We start from the raw sequence: 19,925 nt of genomic DNA on the forward strand, positions 1-19,925 counted from the left end.
CCAGCAACTCTCTCCTTCTAACCTCATTTTTCATTGTTTCTGAAATCATTGGGGTTTTGTCTTGTCCTCCTTCTTGAGTTTAGCTGAATACTGTAGCTGGTTGAGGTAGTTAATTATTAAACATATCTCATGAAGTATTAAAGATGTTCCTTCAATAATCAAGCACAGCCATTTTTAGTCTTGCGCACTATTTAGATTCAAACATCCAGACATATCTCCGTAAAAAGGCGAGGATGCAGAGTTAAGAAATGTCCATTGCCTAGGATGCAGTAGCCATGATATATGTATCTTCTGTTCCATGGTGGGGTCTTGTGTCAGAAGGAATGCCTGCTAAGTGCTGATCCATAATGAGCTGCAAATTAAAATGGGGGAAGCCCCATCTATGCCTTTGTATGCCCTCTTGGAAGAATAGTGCTGTGAGTCACCTTAAGCGGTGCAGCGGGGAAATGCTTGACTAACAAGCAGAAAGTTGCTGGTTCAAATCCCCGCTGGTACTATATCGGGCAGCAGTGATATAGGAAGATGCTGAAAGGCATCATCTCATGCTGCACGGGAGGAGGCAATGGTAAACCCCTCCTGTATTCTACCAAAGGCTATTGAGAAATCAATGAGGCTTTAGCTTTCCAATGTCTTGGAAAGAATGGAATTCCGACTGAATGCCCTGTACTGTCTTGGACTGTGTGTGATGCCTACCTTCTGGGGGTATACAAGTTATACTCCTAGCCTGTGTATTCCACAACTTTTCCAACCTGTGTTCAAATGCTATATGCTCTGCAGATAGACAGGTACCATGAGTGGTGGCTAGTATTAGTAAGCATGTATTTAAAACAGTGGAGCTGCTCAGAGCATGAATTGGAGTAAATGGGAGTAAAATTTGCTGGGTTTTGCTTCTTGTAGTTAGAAGCATCTCATGTTAAACCGTTGTTTATTTCCAAATTGGCTTGGCTTGAATTGCCTGTCCAAAACCTGGCTTCCTTCCTTCATTTTTTCTTCTGCCAGAATGTCTTCCCAAGAAGCTCTTACTATATATTTTTCAAATAGAGCGCATCTATCAGAGTGCATTTTTATGGGCAGACTAGAACATCATACACTGCAAGAACAGATATTTAGGCTCTTACTTTTTAAAGGTTAGTAGGTCAGATCTGATGATGTCTAATACTTCTATAGATTATAAAATGATACAGCTTGTGAGAATACAGTATGTGCTGCCTCTGAAAAGTGCCTGGAAACCATAGCTAGCCCAAAATGCAGTGGCTATGCTCTTAGGAGCTTGACATGAGGATCAAGTGATTCCCCTGCTATGCTATCTTCATTGACATCTGATTTCCAAGCACATTTCAAGGGGCTGGTATCGCCTTTAAAGCCTGGGATGGTTTAGGATCAGAGTATTTGAAGGGCTGCCTCCCATCCCCCATATGAATTTGCTCAAAACACCAAGATTGACAGAAGGGTCCCGGCTTCAGGTCCTGCCTGTCTTGGAGGTTTGGTTGACAGGACAGGGCCTTCTCAGTGGTTGTGCTGAGACTATGGAACTCCCTCTCCCTTGAGACCAAGCAGCAAAAATGTATCTATTTAGGCAGATGTTGAACTGATATTTTAATGTTGTACATAACTTTGGTGTCATACAGCAGCACGTTATTTATCTGTAGTGGCGTCTTTCTACCCTTCGGATAGAAGTGCAGTATGAAAGTATAGGATACATAATATTCATATTTTCTCCCCTGTTTAGTTATTCATTTTAGTAATTTGGATAGGTTCACAGATTGTTAGATATGCTATTAAAACTGGGGCATTTGTTGAATGAGATGCCTTGTCTCTTACCACCCCCCGCCCCCACCATGCCTATCTGAAAAACAAAACTTCTTTCTGTTAACTAATGGGGTGGCTACAAACAAATCTCTTAGGTGTTAAGGTGGTGGTGTTGTGGATCCATGGACTGGGCTAGAAATGTGCTCTAACACTTGGTCCCAATCCTTGGTGACTCATGACACAAAAGTAGACCAGTCAGCTTTTACAGTGACATAAACATAGCAGAATTTTAGGATCAGGTAGGTATGGAACCTGGTTAACACAAAGTGTTTGGGATTTATATGAAGTCTCTGCACTTCTTTTAACCCAAAGTAGTTTGCAAAATAACTCTGCAGGTTGCAGGCAGAAGTACATTAGGTACAGCAGTTACTTTGTAGTTCTTTGTCAATTACATTTCAAATTAAATGGTTTCAGTCATGCAACAGGAAGATGAGCAGCTGAATAACAGGAAGCATCTGAAGAAACCAGTGACTATAAACTTTGTGACAAACATGCAACAGAAAATGCCAGCCAGAATGGTATTCAGGAAGCAGTGACCTGACAAATCTGTCCAAGTCTTGCTTGGAGTGCAGAAAGCATCCTGCACTTGGTTCAAGAGAAATATCAAACCAAATATAAGCCCAAGAATAAGCAAAAGTGGGATGTGCACAGGCTCTCTTGCAGGGTGACTTGAGCCTGTCACTTCATGAATACATCATCACTATTTTATGTTTAGACCCTCACACACCCACTCATAACCACATTCTGTACTTTATCCTGTAGATTCAGCAGCTAAGTCATCTGAACTTTGTGAAACTTTAGCCTTATTCACATTATCTTCAGCACTTATGCAATCTGCAGTGTACACAGGTGTATATATGTATGCAAGTTTATGTTGGACACAGGTACAGCAATCACTTCCTATCTGTATCCTGCAAATTTGAAGGCGCTTGCGCCCTGATTCACTTTTAGGATGGATATGGGTGAGTAATTGACACACAAATGTGTGCATGTGTAGAGGTATCTGAATGCAGGTTCAGCATGTTTGGATAGGGCTGCAGTTCCACTGAAATCAATGAAATGGATGTATAGGTGATACTGGGTTAGTACTACCCTTTTGCTTGTCTGGTATGCTTGTTGCTGTTACTCAGTAGCATGAGTAACCAGAACAGGGATCCACCATTTTGTCTTGGCCTTTGTCACCAAGCCCAAATGGTAGTTGCCCACTAAGTAAGCCCCTTCCTGTATGCCTCCTCACTCCTGCTTAGGATTGAGAGGTGTGTGCATTGGGCAGCTTGCTTAGCTGCCTCTGGGTACCAGCACTCGGAGCATCAGCTAATCAGCAAACTAATACCCTGCCTACTGTGGTGTTTTTGGTTAATCCATTCCTTGACTCAGGCCAGCTTTTGAAAGTTGCTTTAGTTACTTCCAGTCCTGGTGTGGAAGTGGGTCTAACAAAAACAACCAGCAGCAGGAGCTTGTATAAATACATGCACACATCCCTCCATGCCTTGAAAACGTCATATTCCATTTTCCAAAATGGGTTTTGGAATATGCTCCCTGTCAAAATAAGAGCATCTCCATCTCTGATTGCTTTTTAAAAGACCCTCAAGACACACCTGTTTTCTCCAGGCTTTTTACTGAAATTAATTTTAAACTGTTTGGTTTTTATCCTATGAAATTGTTTTATGTGAATTGTTTTTTTTTTTTTACTCTGTTTTATATTTGTGAAGTTGTGTACAGTGCCTAGAAAATACACACATCAGGTGGTTTATAAATATGATAGATAAATACATAGGCACAATGATATATATTATTGCTAAGAGAGAATAAACAAATTTGAGGAAGATATCCTCCTTTTTGATAAGTAAACTCATGAAGTCCAATCCTGTGCATGTTTACTTTGAAGTCCCACAGAGTTCAGTAGGAGCAGCTCAAAGTCAGCATAGAACTGTAGACACATTAATTCAAACTCGCCTGTATAATTCACTCATAAATATAAATTTGTTTTGACTTTTGGTTGTGGTTGAATGGTTTTTATCTGCCTTCCTTATTCTAATCTAGTGGTTATCAAACTGTTCATAGTTATTAGTCTCACTCAATCTCCAATGGATCAAATGGAGATTTCCCAAATACAATAAGGAAATAAAACAAAGAGATAATTTGCCAAACCAGTCTTACTTCCCCCCCTTTTGGCTTAAGGCAAACTCAAATGGTACCAACAAACAAACAAACAAAAACCCACATGGGAAGCGCTTCTGCCGAGGAGAGGAATATAAACTGTGTGTAGATTGTCTTCTTCCCAGTAAACATATATGCAGTAGTACAGTAACTATTAGTGTAATCTGTATAGAGAAGTACTTTCCAGGTTTAGGAATCTTATTGCTCTTTAAATGGTTCTTGGTGGAAATGGGAGAGAACAAGGCCATATGGGCATGCCACATTCTAAATTGCTGGCAGCAAGCTTTCTTGAGGGACTCGTACTGTACGAACAGGACTTTTTGCTTGATATCACTTATGCATGCTTCCCTGTGGCAAATGAGCCCCACCCTATCCATAACATGTTGTATGGCCACAATGAAGATTGTTGTGGATCTCCACACCCTCATCACGTGTTTCTGTAGGCTGTTGACAAGGGTGTGGAAGTTTGCAGCATGGTAGTACAATTCATATGGTGAGTGAGTCATTTTAAATGTTGTAGCTGTGGCAAGAATTGCTTGCTTCAGAATACTGTGTTTTCAGTGACCGTATTTTAGCCAGCCCTCCAATCATAATTGCCTTGTTATCTTGGACCGGAATTCTACTTAATCCAGTTTACTGTCTTCTTAAAAGTGGCTGGCCAGATCCGCTCAGGAAGCTCTTGAATAATGGGTGGATGTTCTGTTTGCTGACCCCAGTCACTGAGAGCGAAAGGTTGCCTCCCGCTTGCAACTGCCCATGCCTCTTGAAAAAGGCCTGCTTTAACACTTTCGAATCCTAGAAAGCCTGACCTGTGATTTGGAGAAGCCCATGCCATGCTGAGACTTTCAGCAGCTTGTTTAGTCTCCCATTGCATCAGGTGCAAAATGGGAAACGCTTCTATTTGGAAACCTAAGGAAAATTAGTCTCTCCTCTTTACCCTTGTTACAAGCACACAAGCCTGTGTTTGCACACATCATGGGCATTTAAAATAGTCTGTGAATATAAACAACTTGGTATAAACAAATACCAAGTATAAACAAAGTGGTAACAACTTGTCTTGTAACTATCCAGGAGACAGTCTTTGTGTGTCTGTCTTCTATGACAGAATGCTCTGTGGCTGTCTAGTTGTATCCAGAGTTCTCACTCTCACAGAAGGGGTTCTTTCACTCACGGAGAAGAATGTTTCGGATACATTCTAATATCTTTAAGGTTAAGCCCATAAGTGTGTGTGTGTTCTAGCTTAATACAACACTAGAAATGCTAAACTATAATGAATAGTTCTGTTTCTAGTTTATTTATAATAAAGTTACTACATGCCATCTTGTTCCTTGTATTAGCTCACTGAATTGGGGGGGGGGATGCTGTATCAATTACAAATGTGTGAAAAATTGAAATTTAGTTTATATGGTTAACAATGAGATTATGTGAAAAAGTGTTTTATGGAAGTCTTTCACTGTTGAAATAGTGAATGTAGCACTGTTTTCTCTTTAACAAAATGTACTAACATAAAAAAAATATTCTCTCTTAGGATGTTCCACGGGAGTATCTGGTAAATAACTATTTCTACTACTACCTGTTCAGGATTTCATCTGCAATGGGTCAAGAAGTTTTCTACATTACATTCCTTCCATTCAGTTACTGGATCATTAATCCATATGTTGCTAGAAGGCTGATAATTATGTGGTCTGTAAGTATTACTTTGATTCTTAATGAATATTGACTAGTTATTACTAGCTAAGCTTGTCACTAGCATTTTGTTGTCATTTGCATAATCTATATTTCTGGAGGAAAATAAAGTACCACATTTTGTTCTGAAAAGGGTGACTTTAACATGTACGTTTAGTCTCCCATGGCATTCTTATTGTAATGCTAACTGAGCAAAGAGGCAGGCACCTCTTTAAAAGTGTTGGTTCTCTTTATTAGCGGAGGTAGAACAACTGGCCCTATCCATCCCCAGCACAGCATCCACCCGGTGGTTGTTGCTGGTGTCCATCTTGTGTTTCTTTTTTAGATTGTGAACCCTTTGGGGACAGGGATCCATTTTATCTCTCTGTATAATTCACTTATGAACGACCAAGTTGAGGACTAGGTTTGGAGGCATCCGGAGCCGTGCGGATGCCTGAAGCCATTGCCTAGGGAGGGAGTGGCAGCGAGGGAGGCCTGCGGGACTCGGGACTCAGGAAACAGCAAAAAGGACAGAGGACTCGGGGAACAGAGACAGCGGAAGAAGGGAAGGATTCAGAGGGAAGAAAACAGGGAAGGGAAGGAAATAGAGGAAGAAAGGGGGTGGGGTGGAACGGCAAACTGAGGAAGGAAGGAAGGCTGCAAACAGAGGGCGGCTGGCATATTTGGGGAAGAGAGAAAGAAAGGCGGCAGGAGCAGGAACGAGGGAACAGCTGGTGCAGGATGTGGGGCATGGCAGGTGGGAATCAACCGGCAACCTTGGGGCAGCAGGAGCAGGTACGAGGAGGTGACTGGGGCCAGTTACCTGCTTTGCGAGCAGTGGGTGGTGGCTAAGCTAAAAGAAGGAAGGAACATAATAAACTCCAGGATAATAAGGGAGATGATGTTGGAGACAGCTACAGTAAATTTATTATATTATAGTAGTGGGGGATCGACTGAGAGGGCTGTGTGAGGGCTGTTAAAGGTGTTGGAACTGTGAGGGCACGCTGTTGACCTTCTTCCTGCCATTGTTCCCACCAGGAACAGATCTGGCTTATTTTAAGCCAAATTTTGGGTTATGGCCCATTTGACCCATGAGTATACCCCTTCCCGGCCCGCCTCCCCCCCAGCCACTCTGTCATACCCCACACCTAAAAACAAAAAACATAAAACTAAAAAAACCCAACTGCCACTCCCAGTCACTCCTTCAAAAAAAAAAAAAAGAATGTGTAGTCCAGCTGCTGGAAGCCCCCCGCCCCCCCAAAAAACCCCACCACCCATACAACAACTATTCAGAAACAACTGAACAACCAACAGAATTCTCACAAGAAGTAAGTAAACTGCCACTGGGGGGTGGCGCAGACAGAGCAAGCGAGAGAGTTGTGCGGGGGGAGAGCGAATGAGACAGTTGGGGGGCGGAGAGAGTGGAACACGGTGCAATGCACGGCTACAAAAGGAGGATTAGCCAAATGAATCCTCCCAACTAAACTCAAAAAAGTAAGTAAACTACCACACAGATGTTCTGTGTGGGTTCATTTCATTTCATTTCTATCTATGTAAACTGCTTTGGGAACCTTTGTTGAAAAGTGGTATATTGTATAAATATCCATCATATTCATGATGTATTGATGAGTAGTAGTTATTCATGTTTGAATTTTAAACATGTATATTGAATTCATAATGTGCTCCTGAGAAAGTTCAAATTGAGACTTTACACATGATTGGTGTATAGAGCCGGGAGGAGTTTGGCAGGGAGAGTGGGTCAAGCCTGCTCTCCCACACACGAGCAGTTGTCACGTGGCCCTGGGTGGCCAGATCATCCGCCCACACATTTACCAGCTCTGTCATGGAGCCGGTCCGGGGGGGGGGGGGGCGGGGCGGGGATCAGGGGCTGCCTGGCCCTTGGAGTTTCAGGATGCCCTGTACACATGCATTCTGGGGAGACCCCCTTTTCAGCTTGTTTTAGCCTCCCAGTCGGGGGTCTTCTTGTGAGATGCCATGACGTGGAGCCATGCCATGGTGACTCATGATCATGGGAAAGGGGTTAGCGGAGCACTTGCTCCGCTAACCTCATTTTAGGGGAGGGGTACTTAGGCGGGCTAGCTGCTGTTGAACCACCAGACTCACCCACCAGCCCAGTGGTTTTCATGATGGAGGAAAATCAAGCTGGGCTCCCTTAGCCCAGGAGAGGAGAGGAGAGCTGGTCTTTTGGTAGCAAGCATGACTTGTCCCCATAGCTAAGCAGGGTCTGCCCTGGTTGCATCTGAATGGGAGACTTGATGTGTGAGCACTGCAAGATATTCCCCTTAGGGGATGGAGCCGCTCTGGGAAGAGCAGAAGGTTCCAAGTTCCCTCTCTGGCTTCTCCAAGATAGGGCTGAGAGAGATTCCTGCCTGCAACCTTGGAGAAGCCACTGCCAGTCTGTGAAGACAATACTGAGCTAGATGGACCAATGGTTTGACTCAGTATATGGCAGTTTCCTATGTTCCTAGCCCAGTTTTCTTCCATCATATAAATAACCTCATTGTCTATTGATTTCAGGTTCAGGTGACACACAATTTAGCTACACTGCAATTGCGTTCAGATTGACTGTTAGTTGGGCATCATCTTATACTGCATGGGAGGAGGCAGTGGTAAACCCCCATTGTATTCTACCACAAAAACCACATGACTCTGTGGTCGCCAGGGGTTGACACCGACTCGACGGCACGATCTTTCCTTTTCCCTTTTTCAAAGAGCCTTAATATAAAACACACTTCATACATTTTTAGTATGGGTAACACCAATATAAAGCTGCCTTGTATGGACTTGGTCCATCTGGCTTAGTAATGGCTATGTTGCAGCTCCTCAGGGTTTCAAGCCGATGGTGAGACAGTGTTCCCACTTGTTCTCATCCACTCCCCCTGATAGAGGTTGCAGAAACACTCTGGTGGTAATCATGAGGTTATCTGAAGGACCGCCAACTCCCTTGGGTTTCTGCTTGCTTGACAGGGTCATCAGAGGGAACTGTACTGTGTGCTGACTATGAGGGAGGCTTGGCCATTGTGCACACAAGGACGGGGCCTTCTCAGTTATTGCCCCCAGGCTTTGGAATGCTCTCCCAGTGGGCATCTGTTCCTAGTCTCCATCACAGTTTTTAGAAAGCAAATGAAATCTTGGCTTTTTACCCAGGCTTTTATACGAGTGATGTTTTTGTTGCTGCTGCTCTGTATTCCATGGTCTTGTGGTGAGTGTGTGTGTGTAAATTTCTAATAAGATTTATTTATTTTTATATTGTATTAACTGTTTAATAGTGTTATGTTTTAAAATGTTGCCTTCAGATTGTTTTAATGGAAGTCAGTATATAAAAAAACAGTAAATAAATAAAATGTTCTAAACACTATTTCAGCAGCTCTATTTTCATACCTACATTTTCATTCACTATATTCTGATGGTCATTAAACATATTACAAAGAGAAGTTGTGGGATTACTTTGTGATATTTCATAATTCCTACAGTATCTTTTGTGCTTAAATGATGGCTACTAAAGACACCTGACTATATTAAACACAGAACTAGATGGGTCTGTAGCTCAGTGGTAGAACATCTATTTTGCATGCAGAAGGTCTCTGGTTCAGTCCCTGGCATCCTCAGGTCAGATTGGGAAAGACTTCTGCCTGAAAACTTAGAGAGCTGCTGCCAGTCAGAGTAGACAGTACTAAGCTAGATGGACCAATGGTCTGACTTGGTATAAGGCAGCTTCCTATGTTACTATGGATCGTGATCAGTTTAAATAGAACTTCCAGTGCACAAAACGATTAACCTATATTGGTTATTCTTGCAACAACCGTAGAGAACAGGACATCCTGTTTTGCCCATATTGACCTGAAACTGGAAGAGAGCAATTTCAATATAAAGGTAAAGTTGCGCCGTGGAGTTGGTGTCGACTCCTGGCGACCTCAGAGCCATGTGGTTTTCTTTGGTAGAATACAGTGGGGTGTTTACCATTGCCATCTCCCGCGCAGTAAGAAATGATGCCTTTCAGCATCTTCCTATTGTGTTGCTGCCCGATATAGGTGTTTCCCATGGTCTGGGAAACATACAAGTGGGGATTCGAGCCAGCAACCTCTTGCTCACTAGGCAAGTTATTTTCCCCTTGACCGGCCAATTCACTCTTTCAAGACTTGATCAAAAGTTTCCAGTGTGCAGCTGCATGTTAGAATATGCATACTCGCCTATGCAGTAGCACTGGTCACCTGTTAGAAAAACGCGTGTGCTCACGCGCACACACACACTTTCTCTTGCTTGTCAAAGCTGATGGCTCCAACATCAGTTGGATCCATTGTATATGGTCCTAACCCAATGACTGAAACTATGCTCACACAGTCTTGATTGCCAGATGTGGATATCTATTTATAGCAATGGCACACATGGACTCCTGTGCATGCTTTCTTATTCAGTACTGAAACCTTGAGTAAAAGCTTGGGGACTGAGAGAATAACTACCAATGGTTTTGTCACTTCAGTTTTCAGATGGGATGGTAATGTATTTTGTACTACTGAGAGTTCGGTTTTGTGTTTTTATAAAGTCAGGTGTCTTTAGTTATTTTTATACACACAATTTATTGTAGGAATTATGAAATATCATAAAATAGTCCCACACCTTCTCTTACTCACAGCAAGCACTTTGCTATGCGAAAACAAAGGTGGCACAGTTGCATGGGAGAACTGTATTACTATAGCGGCTGAAAATTTAAATGAGCTCTCGTAATAAATGCACCCAGTACGCCTGTGGTTGTATCTGAACTTGAAAATATAGATTTGCCCATTTCAGTTCAAATACTCCACCTAACTGAAATGGTACCGTATGCAATAGTTTTAGCCCTGTTAAGTTCCATACAACCCCCGCATAATTTTAAAGAAAGCTAAACAATCCAGGTGGTGGTGGTGAGGAGCTCTCCCCCTGTATTATTTTGTGTCTAATATTCATATTAAAGCCTTCTGATATATTACTGAAGTGTAAGCTTTACATCTCTGTGTGTATTGGTGACCTCTACTGGAGCCAGGTGGAAATCACACAAAATGGATAAAACTGGGGAAGTGAACTAACTTCTTAAGGAAACTTTATCTACTCTCTGGTCGCATTCGCACACAACGCAAAATTGCAGTTAAATGGGGCAGAGGTTGGAATTTGTGAACATCCAAATGCATGCAACCATGGTTTTGTAGCAATAGTGACCTGCAGTTTGACTCACCAAACTCCAATTTTAACCTTTGACTTGTAATGAGTTTTGCTGCTGCAACCTGAGGTTTTTCAGTGGAAGCATTATGTGCAAACATGGATGCTGCCATAACTGCAGTTTTGTGCAGTTTCTGGAAATGTAATTATAGAGAAGGTGGCATAGACCCAGCCATGATTGCACCTGCTCCATGCCTTTGGTGCTTCTTGCTGGCTGCCTCTCCGAGCACTTTCCCCACCCCATCTTCAATCCAACAAAGCAGTTGCCCAGCAACAGGGATGTTGCCACGTCCCATCCCAAACTTGTCAAATTGGAAAATCACATGGGAAAATGGCATGCCCTCTTCCCACTCTGTTACTGGCTCCCACCACCCCGCCACAGTAATCTGAGAAAGGGGATGGGATGGAAGGATGAACACTATGTGCTTTGCTTTCCAAAAATGAAGCAATAAAGATGTTTGTTTACAAGCATATGCAGTTGCAGTGCCAACATAAACTGGGCAACCACATTAGATTGCTGGGATGGGAATATATGGCAGGGTGGCAATACTGGGGTTGGGTTTAAAAGGCAGCCCCAACTAGGAATTCTTGAATGGCTCAGGTCTGGGTTTTGCACCATGATGGGGAAGGGGGCCTCATCCCCTTCCCCTTCCCCTTCCCCTTGCAGGTACATGTGTGGTACCTAGGCTTACTTATGAGAAAGGCTGGGCAGCAAGATCAGCATTGCCTCCAGTGAAAGAAGTGATTTGACATATGTGATGACAATGGATGCTGATCCTGAACAGACTAGTCACTCATGAGAGTGTCAGGCCTTGGGGATACCCCATCATGAGAAGAACCATCTGTCAAAGTGTGCCTTCTGCCAGCCCATCCATCCATTTCAACACGCCCATCTTTATTTTTTGCCCAGAATGGCGATTCTGGGGTTGCAGACAACTGGGGATCCCGCGATTTCCCACAATGGCAGATCTGCATATGGCGCAAACCTGGGAAATCTGAATGAGAGTAAAGATGTGTACCCAGTCCTGGTGCCCCCCCCCCCAGTCTGCTCACCCAGCTATGCCCAGATACATGGAGCATCAAAAGTTCCTTTGGATGCATGAAAGGTTTCCCTGGAGAAGAGGGGTTTGCTGTACAAAAGTTCTATCATTAACCAGAGAGAATGGGGGGCCCATGCAAGTTGCCCCCCTTCTTTTGATAGCTCAACTCCTGAGCATGCACTCCAATGGAAGACTGAAGGGCTTGCATCATATGGCATTTGAAGGGATTTCCCTGCTGTGGGCGGACCATTCCAAAAAGGTGCAATCACACTTGGCATGCCCCCTTGAAGACTGTGGCCAATGGCTGCCACCCTGGAGATGTCCTGATGCCTTGCCCACAGTCTGGCAAAAAAAGATCCAAACCAGCATTATTTTTAATGTCCATTTCTGAGGCTTTGAAAACCTATATGATACTGGAATTAACATGGGTGAATATACAATTTACTTGGTATGCAGCTTGCCATGTTATCAGAGATTGGGACATGTTGTTGGTACCTGTTCCTCTGGCATGCCAGAAGAGGTCAAACGCTCCATTCTGTTGCCATTTTCAGAGCAAAATAAACTAGAAGTGTGTGTATTAATTTAGGGACAATGTAATGAATGTCTCCCAACATACCCTATGCTCCAGGCCCTGGTGTTCTCTGCTCAAGGCTATGTTTTTAAAGCCTTGGTTTCATTAGACAATCCTGCTGTTGTTGGTTTTATACAATGCCATTTTTCAGGTGACCTGAGTGAATTTTACCAACTTTTTTTTTTTTAACAAGAAATTGGAAGCTTCAGCAAAAAGCTAGATACAACCAATCATCACTTGTTCACACATGTACAGTTTTACTTGGAAACATGTGCAACTTTAACCTATAATCCGTTTGATACTTCTGTGTTACATTACTGTACTTAGACTGCCTTGACTTTCTTAGGCGATGCAAAGCAGGAAATTGGCTTGATTTTACTGACTGTGTGGCTGCAATTATGCATTCAACATAACTGAATATACAATAGTATTTGTGGGTTGTATGCTGCTTTGGGAGCCTTGTGCGGTAGCTTAAAAATTTATGTAAAAACAGACCAATCCTACACACGTTCACTGAAGACCCCTTGTATTCAGTGGGTGTACTCTCAGCAAAGTGTGCTTAGACTGAAATAAAATCTTCTATTTGGAGTTGCACATTTTGACACAAATGTGAGCTTTCAAATTTTATGTAATCCTTGTGCTTCAAACATTAAAATGTATTTGTGGATGTCTAAACTTTAGCAGCTCTTAGCAAAGTTGAAACGGAGGTGTGGAAATGAGCCTGCTTTCCTCCTTTCTCCTTCATTTCAATGGGAGAAGAAGAAATCTGCTTTAGAAGGATCTGTGATGTGGAAAAAGTTGAATAGCAACCCTTAAAACAAGAGGCCTAAAATAAATACAAATATTCATTCATTCATTCATTCATCCATCCATTATTTATTTGATTTCTATGCTGCCCTTCCAAAACTGGCTCAGGGCAGTTTACACAGAGAAATAACAAATAAATAAGATGGATCCCTGTCCCCAAAGGGCTCTCAATCTAAAAAGAAACATAAGACAGACACCAGCAACAGTCACTGGAGGTACTGTGCTGGGGTGGATAGGGCCAGTTACTCTCCCCCTGCTAAATGAAGAGAACCACCATGTTAAAAAGGTGCCTCTTTACCCAGTTAGCAGGGATAAATAGGCTCAGTCTGTGTTCCTAAGTTTGCTGAGATATTATGGGGTGGGGGCGGGAGGGGAAGTTGACACTTCTGCCTAGGCTGTATCAGAGAGTATAGATAACAGACTGCTTATTCAAAGCAGACTTTTAAGAACTTGTAGTGCAAGGGTTTTCCTCTTGTTCGATTTGAGGGCTTCTTATTGGTATGTATGTCTTGTATACAGATGATAAAGCCACAACTATAAATTATTCTCTGTATTGTTCAGAACACTGAACAGGAGTTGCCTTATAGCTTTACAAATATGCAGAGACTTTTACTGCCAGTTCTGTGACACCTGCAGCAATTGGGCTCAAACTGACTAGTGTGTGCCAGGGAAGTGTCATTGATGCAAGCTGATAGATTATAGGAAAGTGGTATGCCTGTTCAACAGAGGGGCCTGAACTATTTATTCCTGGATAGCAGTATATTTCTAAAGTTGATACCATGGCTGTGGTATGTTCGCCAGCATGTTCATGGTTGATCTCATTTCGAGGTGGCTACTGGTGTTGCATGCCTCTGTTCAGAATCATCAGTATTTCACCAGAAGTCAATGCCTATTTGTGTTTACGTCTGAGGCATAGTTTTGGATTGGAAATGAGCCATATTCCTATGTTCCGCACCTTGTGTACCCTGCTTAATATAGTGCTGTGTTATTAGTCCAGGCAAATGTTCTGGAGAAGGGCCATAGCTCAGAAGTAGAGCATGTGCTTTGCATGCAGAAGATCACAGGCTCGATCCCTGGCATATCCAGGGAGAACACTTGTCTGGAACCTTGGAGAGCTGCTGCGAGCCATTGTAGAGGATACTGATCATTGGTCTGACTCTGTGCAAGGCAGCATCATGTGTTGATAGTATATAGTGGCCAAGATATAAAGAGACAATGAATTAAAACGTAGAAGCAGCATCATATTTTAATTTTGTGGTTAACTTCCCTGTGTAAACCGCTTTGAGAACACTTGTTAAAAAGCGGTAGATAAATATATATTTTTAAAGTAGTAAAAAGTGATTTGTGATTCTGGAGAGGAAACTTAAAAACAAAACAAAACACCTATTCAGATGTTTCTAGTTGCACTCAGTGGAGGCTGACCTTACTGGTGGAAATATCCCTGTCTCTCCTTGCTGCTGAAAACATAATGATGCATACATGTTCAGCCACAAGCAATCATGCCAAATATAAGTGGCTAAAGTATTGATGTGATTATCTTTACATGCGTGGAAGATCTTGTGAGTCATATTAATGTGCGTAGGAATTTGCTTTTGTCTTGCAGTCTCTCATCAGTTTTGCTTCAGCCATGTCAGCTTGGCTTACTGTTGAGTAAGAGGAGTCCCCCATCTGCTCAATCAGTCTAGATGTTTGGCTTCATTAACATATACATTTGTTCAGGACAGAGACTACTGAGATGAACATCATGTACTTCTGGAGCCTAGCCAGTGTTTGTTCTTGTGTCCTCTTGGTTACTGTAAACAGTGTACCTACTGCCAGCACAACAGTATCTTGTCCATGCCCCTCCTCCCTCTGATAAGCCATGGCTGAAGGGTAAGGGACCTTCAGCAGTGGCATAGGATGTAGTGTGGAGGACTGTAAGGGAAGTGGACAGCTCCACACTTGCAAGCAAAGCAGCACCTCTGCTAATGTTTCCCTAGCAGTTTGAGTACCCACATTCCGTGCCATTTCTGAATGTCCCCCTGAATCGCAGCCATGGCTTTTGAGGGACTCACGAAACTTCAATGGGAGTAGAGATGTGGGGAGGTGACTTAAAATTGCATGATGTTACATCCATTATTTCCAATGGATGAGCATCATGCAACTGCGATTGCAGAATTCTAAGTTGCAGCAGGTAAGCCCTGTTCTGCACGAGTGTGGCCAGTGTTTGAGACACATGCAGCAGTGCCGGTGGTGGTGAAACTATCTGCAGTTTGCTGCACATAATGTGAACCAATATCTTGGACTACATACCTAATTTCAGTCCTGTATGAAAATATTCAAGAAATCCACTAGTCTACTTGTCTGTGATGAGATTCATATCTTGCTCTTGTCTGTGATGAGTGAAAAAAATCTTGGTGAGTAATATACCAATATAGCTTGATGAGTAAAAAATCTTTTGTCTAGCTGGTGAACATATTTCTTGATCCCTAAAAATACTTTAATGATAACTCTATAAGTGAGGCTTGAGTATCTTTTATATACTAAAGTTAGGAAGCTTTCGTCTGTATTTCTCTTCAATTCAGTTTTGTTGAAGCTAGGACCTCGGCTTCATCACCTCTCAGCTACAATGTCTCATAGTGACCACTGGTCATGGGTTAGGGTCATGGATAAAAGTGCTGGACTCCTCCCCTCTTTGTTCTTTCAGTGTTAGTCTCCATTTTGTTTTTCCAGAGATGGCTGTTTGTTTTGGTCTCTCTCTTCAGCCATGAGCTACAGCTGAAATAAACTGCAGGCTTTCTCGCATTTGTTTGTAACTTTTTCTTTAAATAAATCCTTGTTCTTCAATACTAAAGAACTGTCTCAAGACCTCTTACTTTGCTCATTTTTCAACCAAACTGGTTTTGCTCGGCTATTTGGGAACTGAACTGCCATTCATCCCCTACACGTTTAGTGCAATCATGTTTTGATTCCCATAGATGTTCTCTTACTAAAATCTCTATTCTTCCTTCCTTCATTTACTACTTACCACATGTACATCATTTCATGTTGTTTCTAAGCGCTCAATCTCCTGTATTGCTACATTACTTGTTTTTAGAACTTAAGCTGCAATTTCTTGGAAACGAAGGAGTTAAAAATAAACTCTAAAAGCAAACTAACTAGGTATTATGAGGTGCATCCTATATTTCAGTTTTCCAAGGAAGACACAGAGAATTAGTCATGCTTCTGCCCTCACCACCACACAGAGAATTAGTCATGCTTCTGCCCTCACCACTGGTAAATTGCACAATTTAATCCCCATGCATTGCTTTGAAATTCCCAACCCAGCTATCTTGCACCATCCATTATGCTTCCATTTTGTTGCTTCAGTAACGGAAAGGAGAGTTCTAAATGCAGCTTCTACATTTCAAGGACCAAAAAAGCTTTTAATGACGGCATACATAAATTTATGCTAAACAATTAATTGTACTTTTAAAAATTTAAGTTGCTTAAAAAAAAATTCCCCTGAGGTTGGTCTGCACAACGATCTATACTGAAACTAGGAATGCCTTTAGGGGAAAAATGTGGAAGAAAACATAAGCTGAAGTATAATACCTTAGACTTGGAATGCCAGCTATAAAAATGGTTTTAGCAACACATAAGCTGCATCATATGTGTGTGTGTGTGGGAACATTCTTATCCCTTCCTGGTAACATGACCAATTCTTTTCACCTACATGTTTTCCCCATGGGTGGGTGGGAGATAAATGTTTTTGGGTTTTGACTTATTAGGTGAGCAATAATTGATTCACAAGAGATCTGGAGTTGCAATTTAAAGTTAAAAACAAAACAAAAAAACACCTTGTATGGCAATGCTTAACTTTTATTTTGGCCAGAGTGAATCTTCTGTAAAATCAGATTTTATATCCTCTTTTTTACTATTCTCTAACCTTCTACGTGACGTGTGATAATAAGATATGTGGCAGTGTTTGGTAGAGTTTTATGAACAGATTTGGCAGCAGCTTTCTAGCCAAATTCTGGGTGGCATTCAGAGTAAATGCACAAGTGGAATGCCACTACTTGCACATGGGGTAGAAGAGCCATTTCTGTTGATCCCTTCCCTCAGCTTGGTTTTTAAAAATGTCCTGGGAGTTTGCAGGACGCTTGGAACATATTCTGGGTGGGCATAGAAGGCTATAGAGAAGGAGGGAACGGGGGGGGGGGAAAGCAATCCCAAAACATCCTTTCCTCCTGCCTCCACTCCATGAGTGAATGGTAGCAGATTGTTCATGTGTGTTTTCATTTTTTTAATGTACAACTTCAGGGTGCAGTCACACCTAGCCACATTTACTAGTAAGTGAGCCCACTAAGCATAGTGGGGCTTACTTCTTGGTAGATGTGCTATGCTTAGGTACGCACGGTTTGCCAGTCAATGACTAGCAGTGCTGTCATGTATTGTAACAGCAGATTCACATAAATATTAAAAGCTGTTTGTGCTGCTGTATTATTGCTAAGGAAATAATGCATTTCCTTCTGCACACATCAGAATAGCCAAGACAAAAGCTGCACTGAGAGCTAAGAAAACAAGTATATGCCACATTTTAAAAGACAATGTCCTCACAAGGCTGTTAGCAACTTCAAAAATATATTAAAATCAGATGCAGTAACAATAAAACCAGCAGCTGACAGATATAAATTAATCAATTAAAGCAAGTTAATTAAAAACCATGCAAAAAAGAGGGGTTGTTGGGCTTTGTTGTGGGTTTTTTAGAACACTAATTCCAAAGCCGAGGCACTACCACCACCACCGGTCCTGTACTTGGTATTGGCCAAATGGATTTGCATTTAAAGGTGGCCCAGAGAACAGGGCTTGTAGCGCTCAGACTCATAGGGGTGAAGGCAGCTCTTCAGATAACATGGTCCTAAGTCATGTGGGAATTTGCAAACACTGTAGACTAGGGCTGGAAACAAGCTGGCAACCAGTGTGATTTATAGCAAGACTGTTGTGTTATCATACTGCCTGGCACCCATATCTTGCACTAGTTGAAGTTTCTGAATGTTTTTAAAAGTATCCCCACATAGTGCATTACAGCTGTCTAGCTTAGATGTGACCAAAACTTAAAAAAAAAAATTTTAATAGCCAGCTGCCTTCTCTATAGAGCATTATTGCTAATGAAGATCTAAATAGCATTTAAAAGATCTTGCTGTATACTAAAGAGTGCAAATCCAAGTTGTGACTGTATCTATTCAACTATAGTATGAAAATGATGACAGTGGAGCATTCACACACAATGTTCAGCTTCCTCCCAAATCTGCAGATGTGAGTGGATAATAGACCCAGTTAGCCTTTGCTATGATCTTGACCTTGTGACCTAAGCAATGCCAAATTACTGTAGGCACTATCCGTCAGTGTTAATAGATCCTTTGCTGGCCATCATGGAACACATTTAACATTACTGAAACAAGAGATTCATGCAGGCATTGAGGGAAAGATTCTGAAGTCCACCAGTCACAAATTCAACTAACATCAGGAGACTCCTTTAATAGTTTTGTGGCCATCGCATGAGTGACACTATTCAAAGGCGGGGAGGAATGGCTTATAGACTGCAGCCAAGCTTTGGTGCTGTGGCTTTCTTTGTGCCTGGCACTACTAGGTTTTGTATTTTCCTTAACACCTGCCTAGAACACTTTACAAATATTTGTACTTGAAATTGAGGCAGTTCAAGACTTTGGGGGCTTTCTCAGTTCAGGAAGACTAGCAGTTTTGTACAAAAGGGCAGAAGGAGACTTGAAATAAAAACATGAGAAGATATGAAACTTAATATCTTAATATTTATATTAAGATATAAATCATAATATCTAAATATCTATGCAATTTTGAAGCATAGTGGGACATGGTGAGGAAAGTCTACTAATCTGGACCATGACCAGCAAAGGAGTTATGCTTTTTGGAGTGGCGGGGTGGGAATCATGAATATAGTGGAGACCTTCTAGGAGTCTCCACTCACTCACTCACTCACTCACTCACTCACACTATCTATCTATTGTGTGTGTAGAGGGAGAGAGAAGCGGGGGGAGCTTTAAGTTTGGATAACTTCATGGAGGAGAGGTCTCTCAAGGGCTACTAGTCGGAGGGCTATAGGCAGGATGCCTCTGAGTACCAGTTGCAGGGGAGTAACAGCAGGAGAGAGGGCAAGCCTATCTCGGCCTAAGCTACCACACAGGGTGGTTGTGAGGATGAGAGGAGGGAGGACAGGATTACAAATAAGAAAAATCAATAATAAAATGAAGAATTCCGGGTCGTGAGTGTTGCAACAGGGCAGCAGTGCGTAATAGCTACGATCTGAGAACGGGCTCCGACTTGCTGCAGAGATGGGAATAGGAGGGGAGGCTTCGGGTCTTGAAACCATCTAACCCTTGTTTCTGTTTCTAGTTGGTTATGTACATTGGCCAAGTCTCGAAGGACCTTCTAAAGTGGCCTCGCCCTTATTCTCCGCCTGTTGTGAAGCTAGAAAAAAGAACCAATGCAGAATATGGAATGCCATCCACGCATGCAATGGCAGCCACCACTATCTCTTTCACTTTTGTCATTACAACTGTGAGCCAGTACAAGGTAAGAATAAGAAACAGTGTCACCCAGTCAAAACCACTGACTATGCAAGAAATCAGTTCTGCTGCCAGCTACTGCAGGATGGCTCTTGG

At 42.3% G+C, this 19,925-nt stretch overlaps 1 protein-coding gene across 4 annotated transcripts in view; it reads left to right on the top strand.

The window, feature by feature from the left end:
• SGPP2 (sphingosine-1-phosphate phosphatase 2) overlaps positions 1-19,925 on the top strand; it is a 56,927-nt gene that overhangs the window by 22,367 nt on the left and 14,635 nt on the right. For 2 of the 4 annotated variants that reach the window (XM_053308681.1, XM_053308683.1), the window contains exons 2-3: positions 5,498-5,656; positions 19,657-19,836. In XM_053308681.1, the coding sequence (XP_053164656.1) occupies positions 5,498-5,656; positions 19,657-19,836 (339 nt within the window). Of the gene's footprint in view, positions 1-5,497; positions 5,657-6,984; positions 7,129-19,656; positions 19,837-19,925 lie in introns of those variants that run through there. The other 2 variants (XM_053308684.1, XM_053308682.1) reach the window with 2 other exon arrangements.

The sequence above is a fragment of the Hemicordylus capensis genome, chromosome 3 (assembly GCF_027244095.1).
Source record: "Hemicordylus capensis ecotype Gifberg chromosome 3, rHemCap1.1.pri, whole genome shotgun sequence".
Classification (NCBI taxonomy): domain Eukaryota; kingdom Metazoa; phylum Chordata; class Lepidosauria; order Squamata; family Cordylidae; genus Hemicordylus; species Hemicordylus capensis.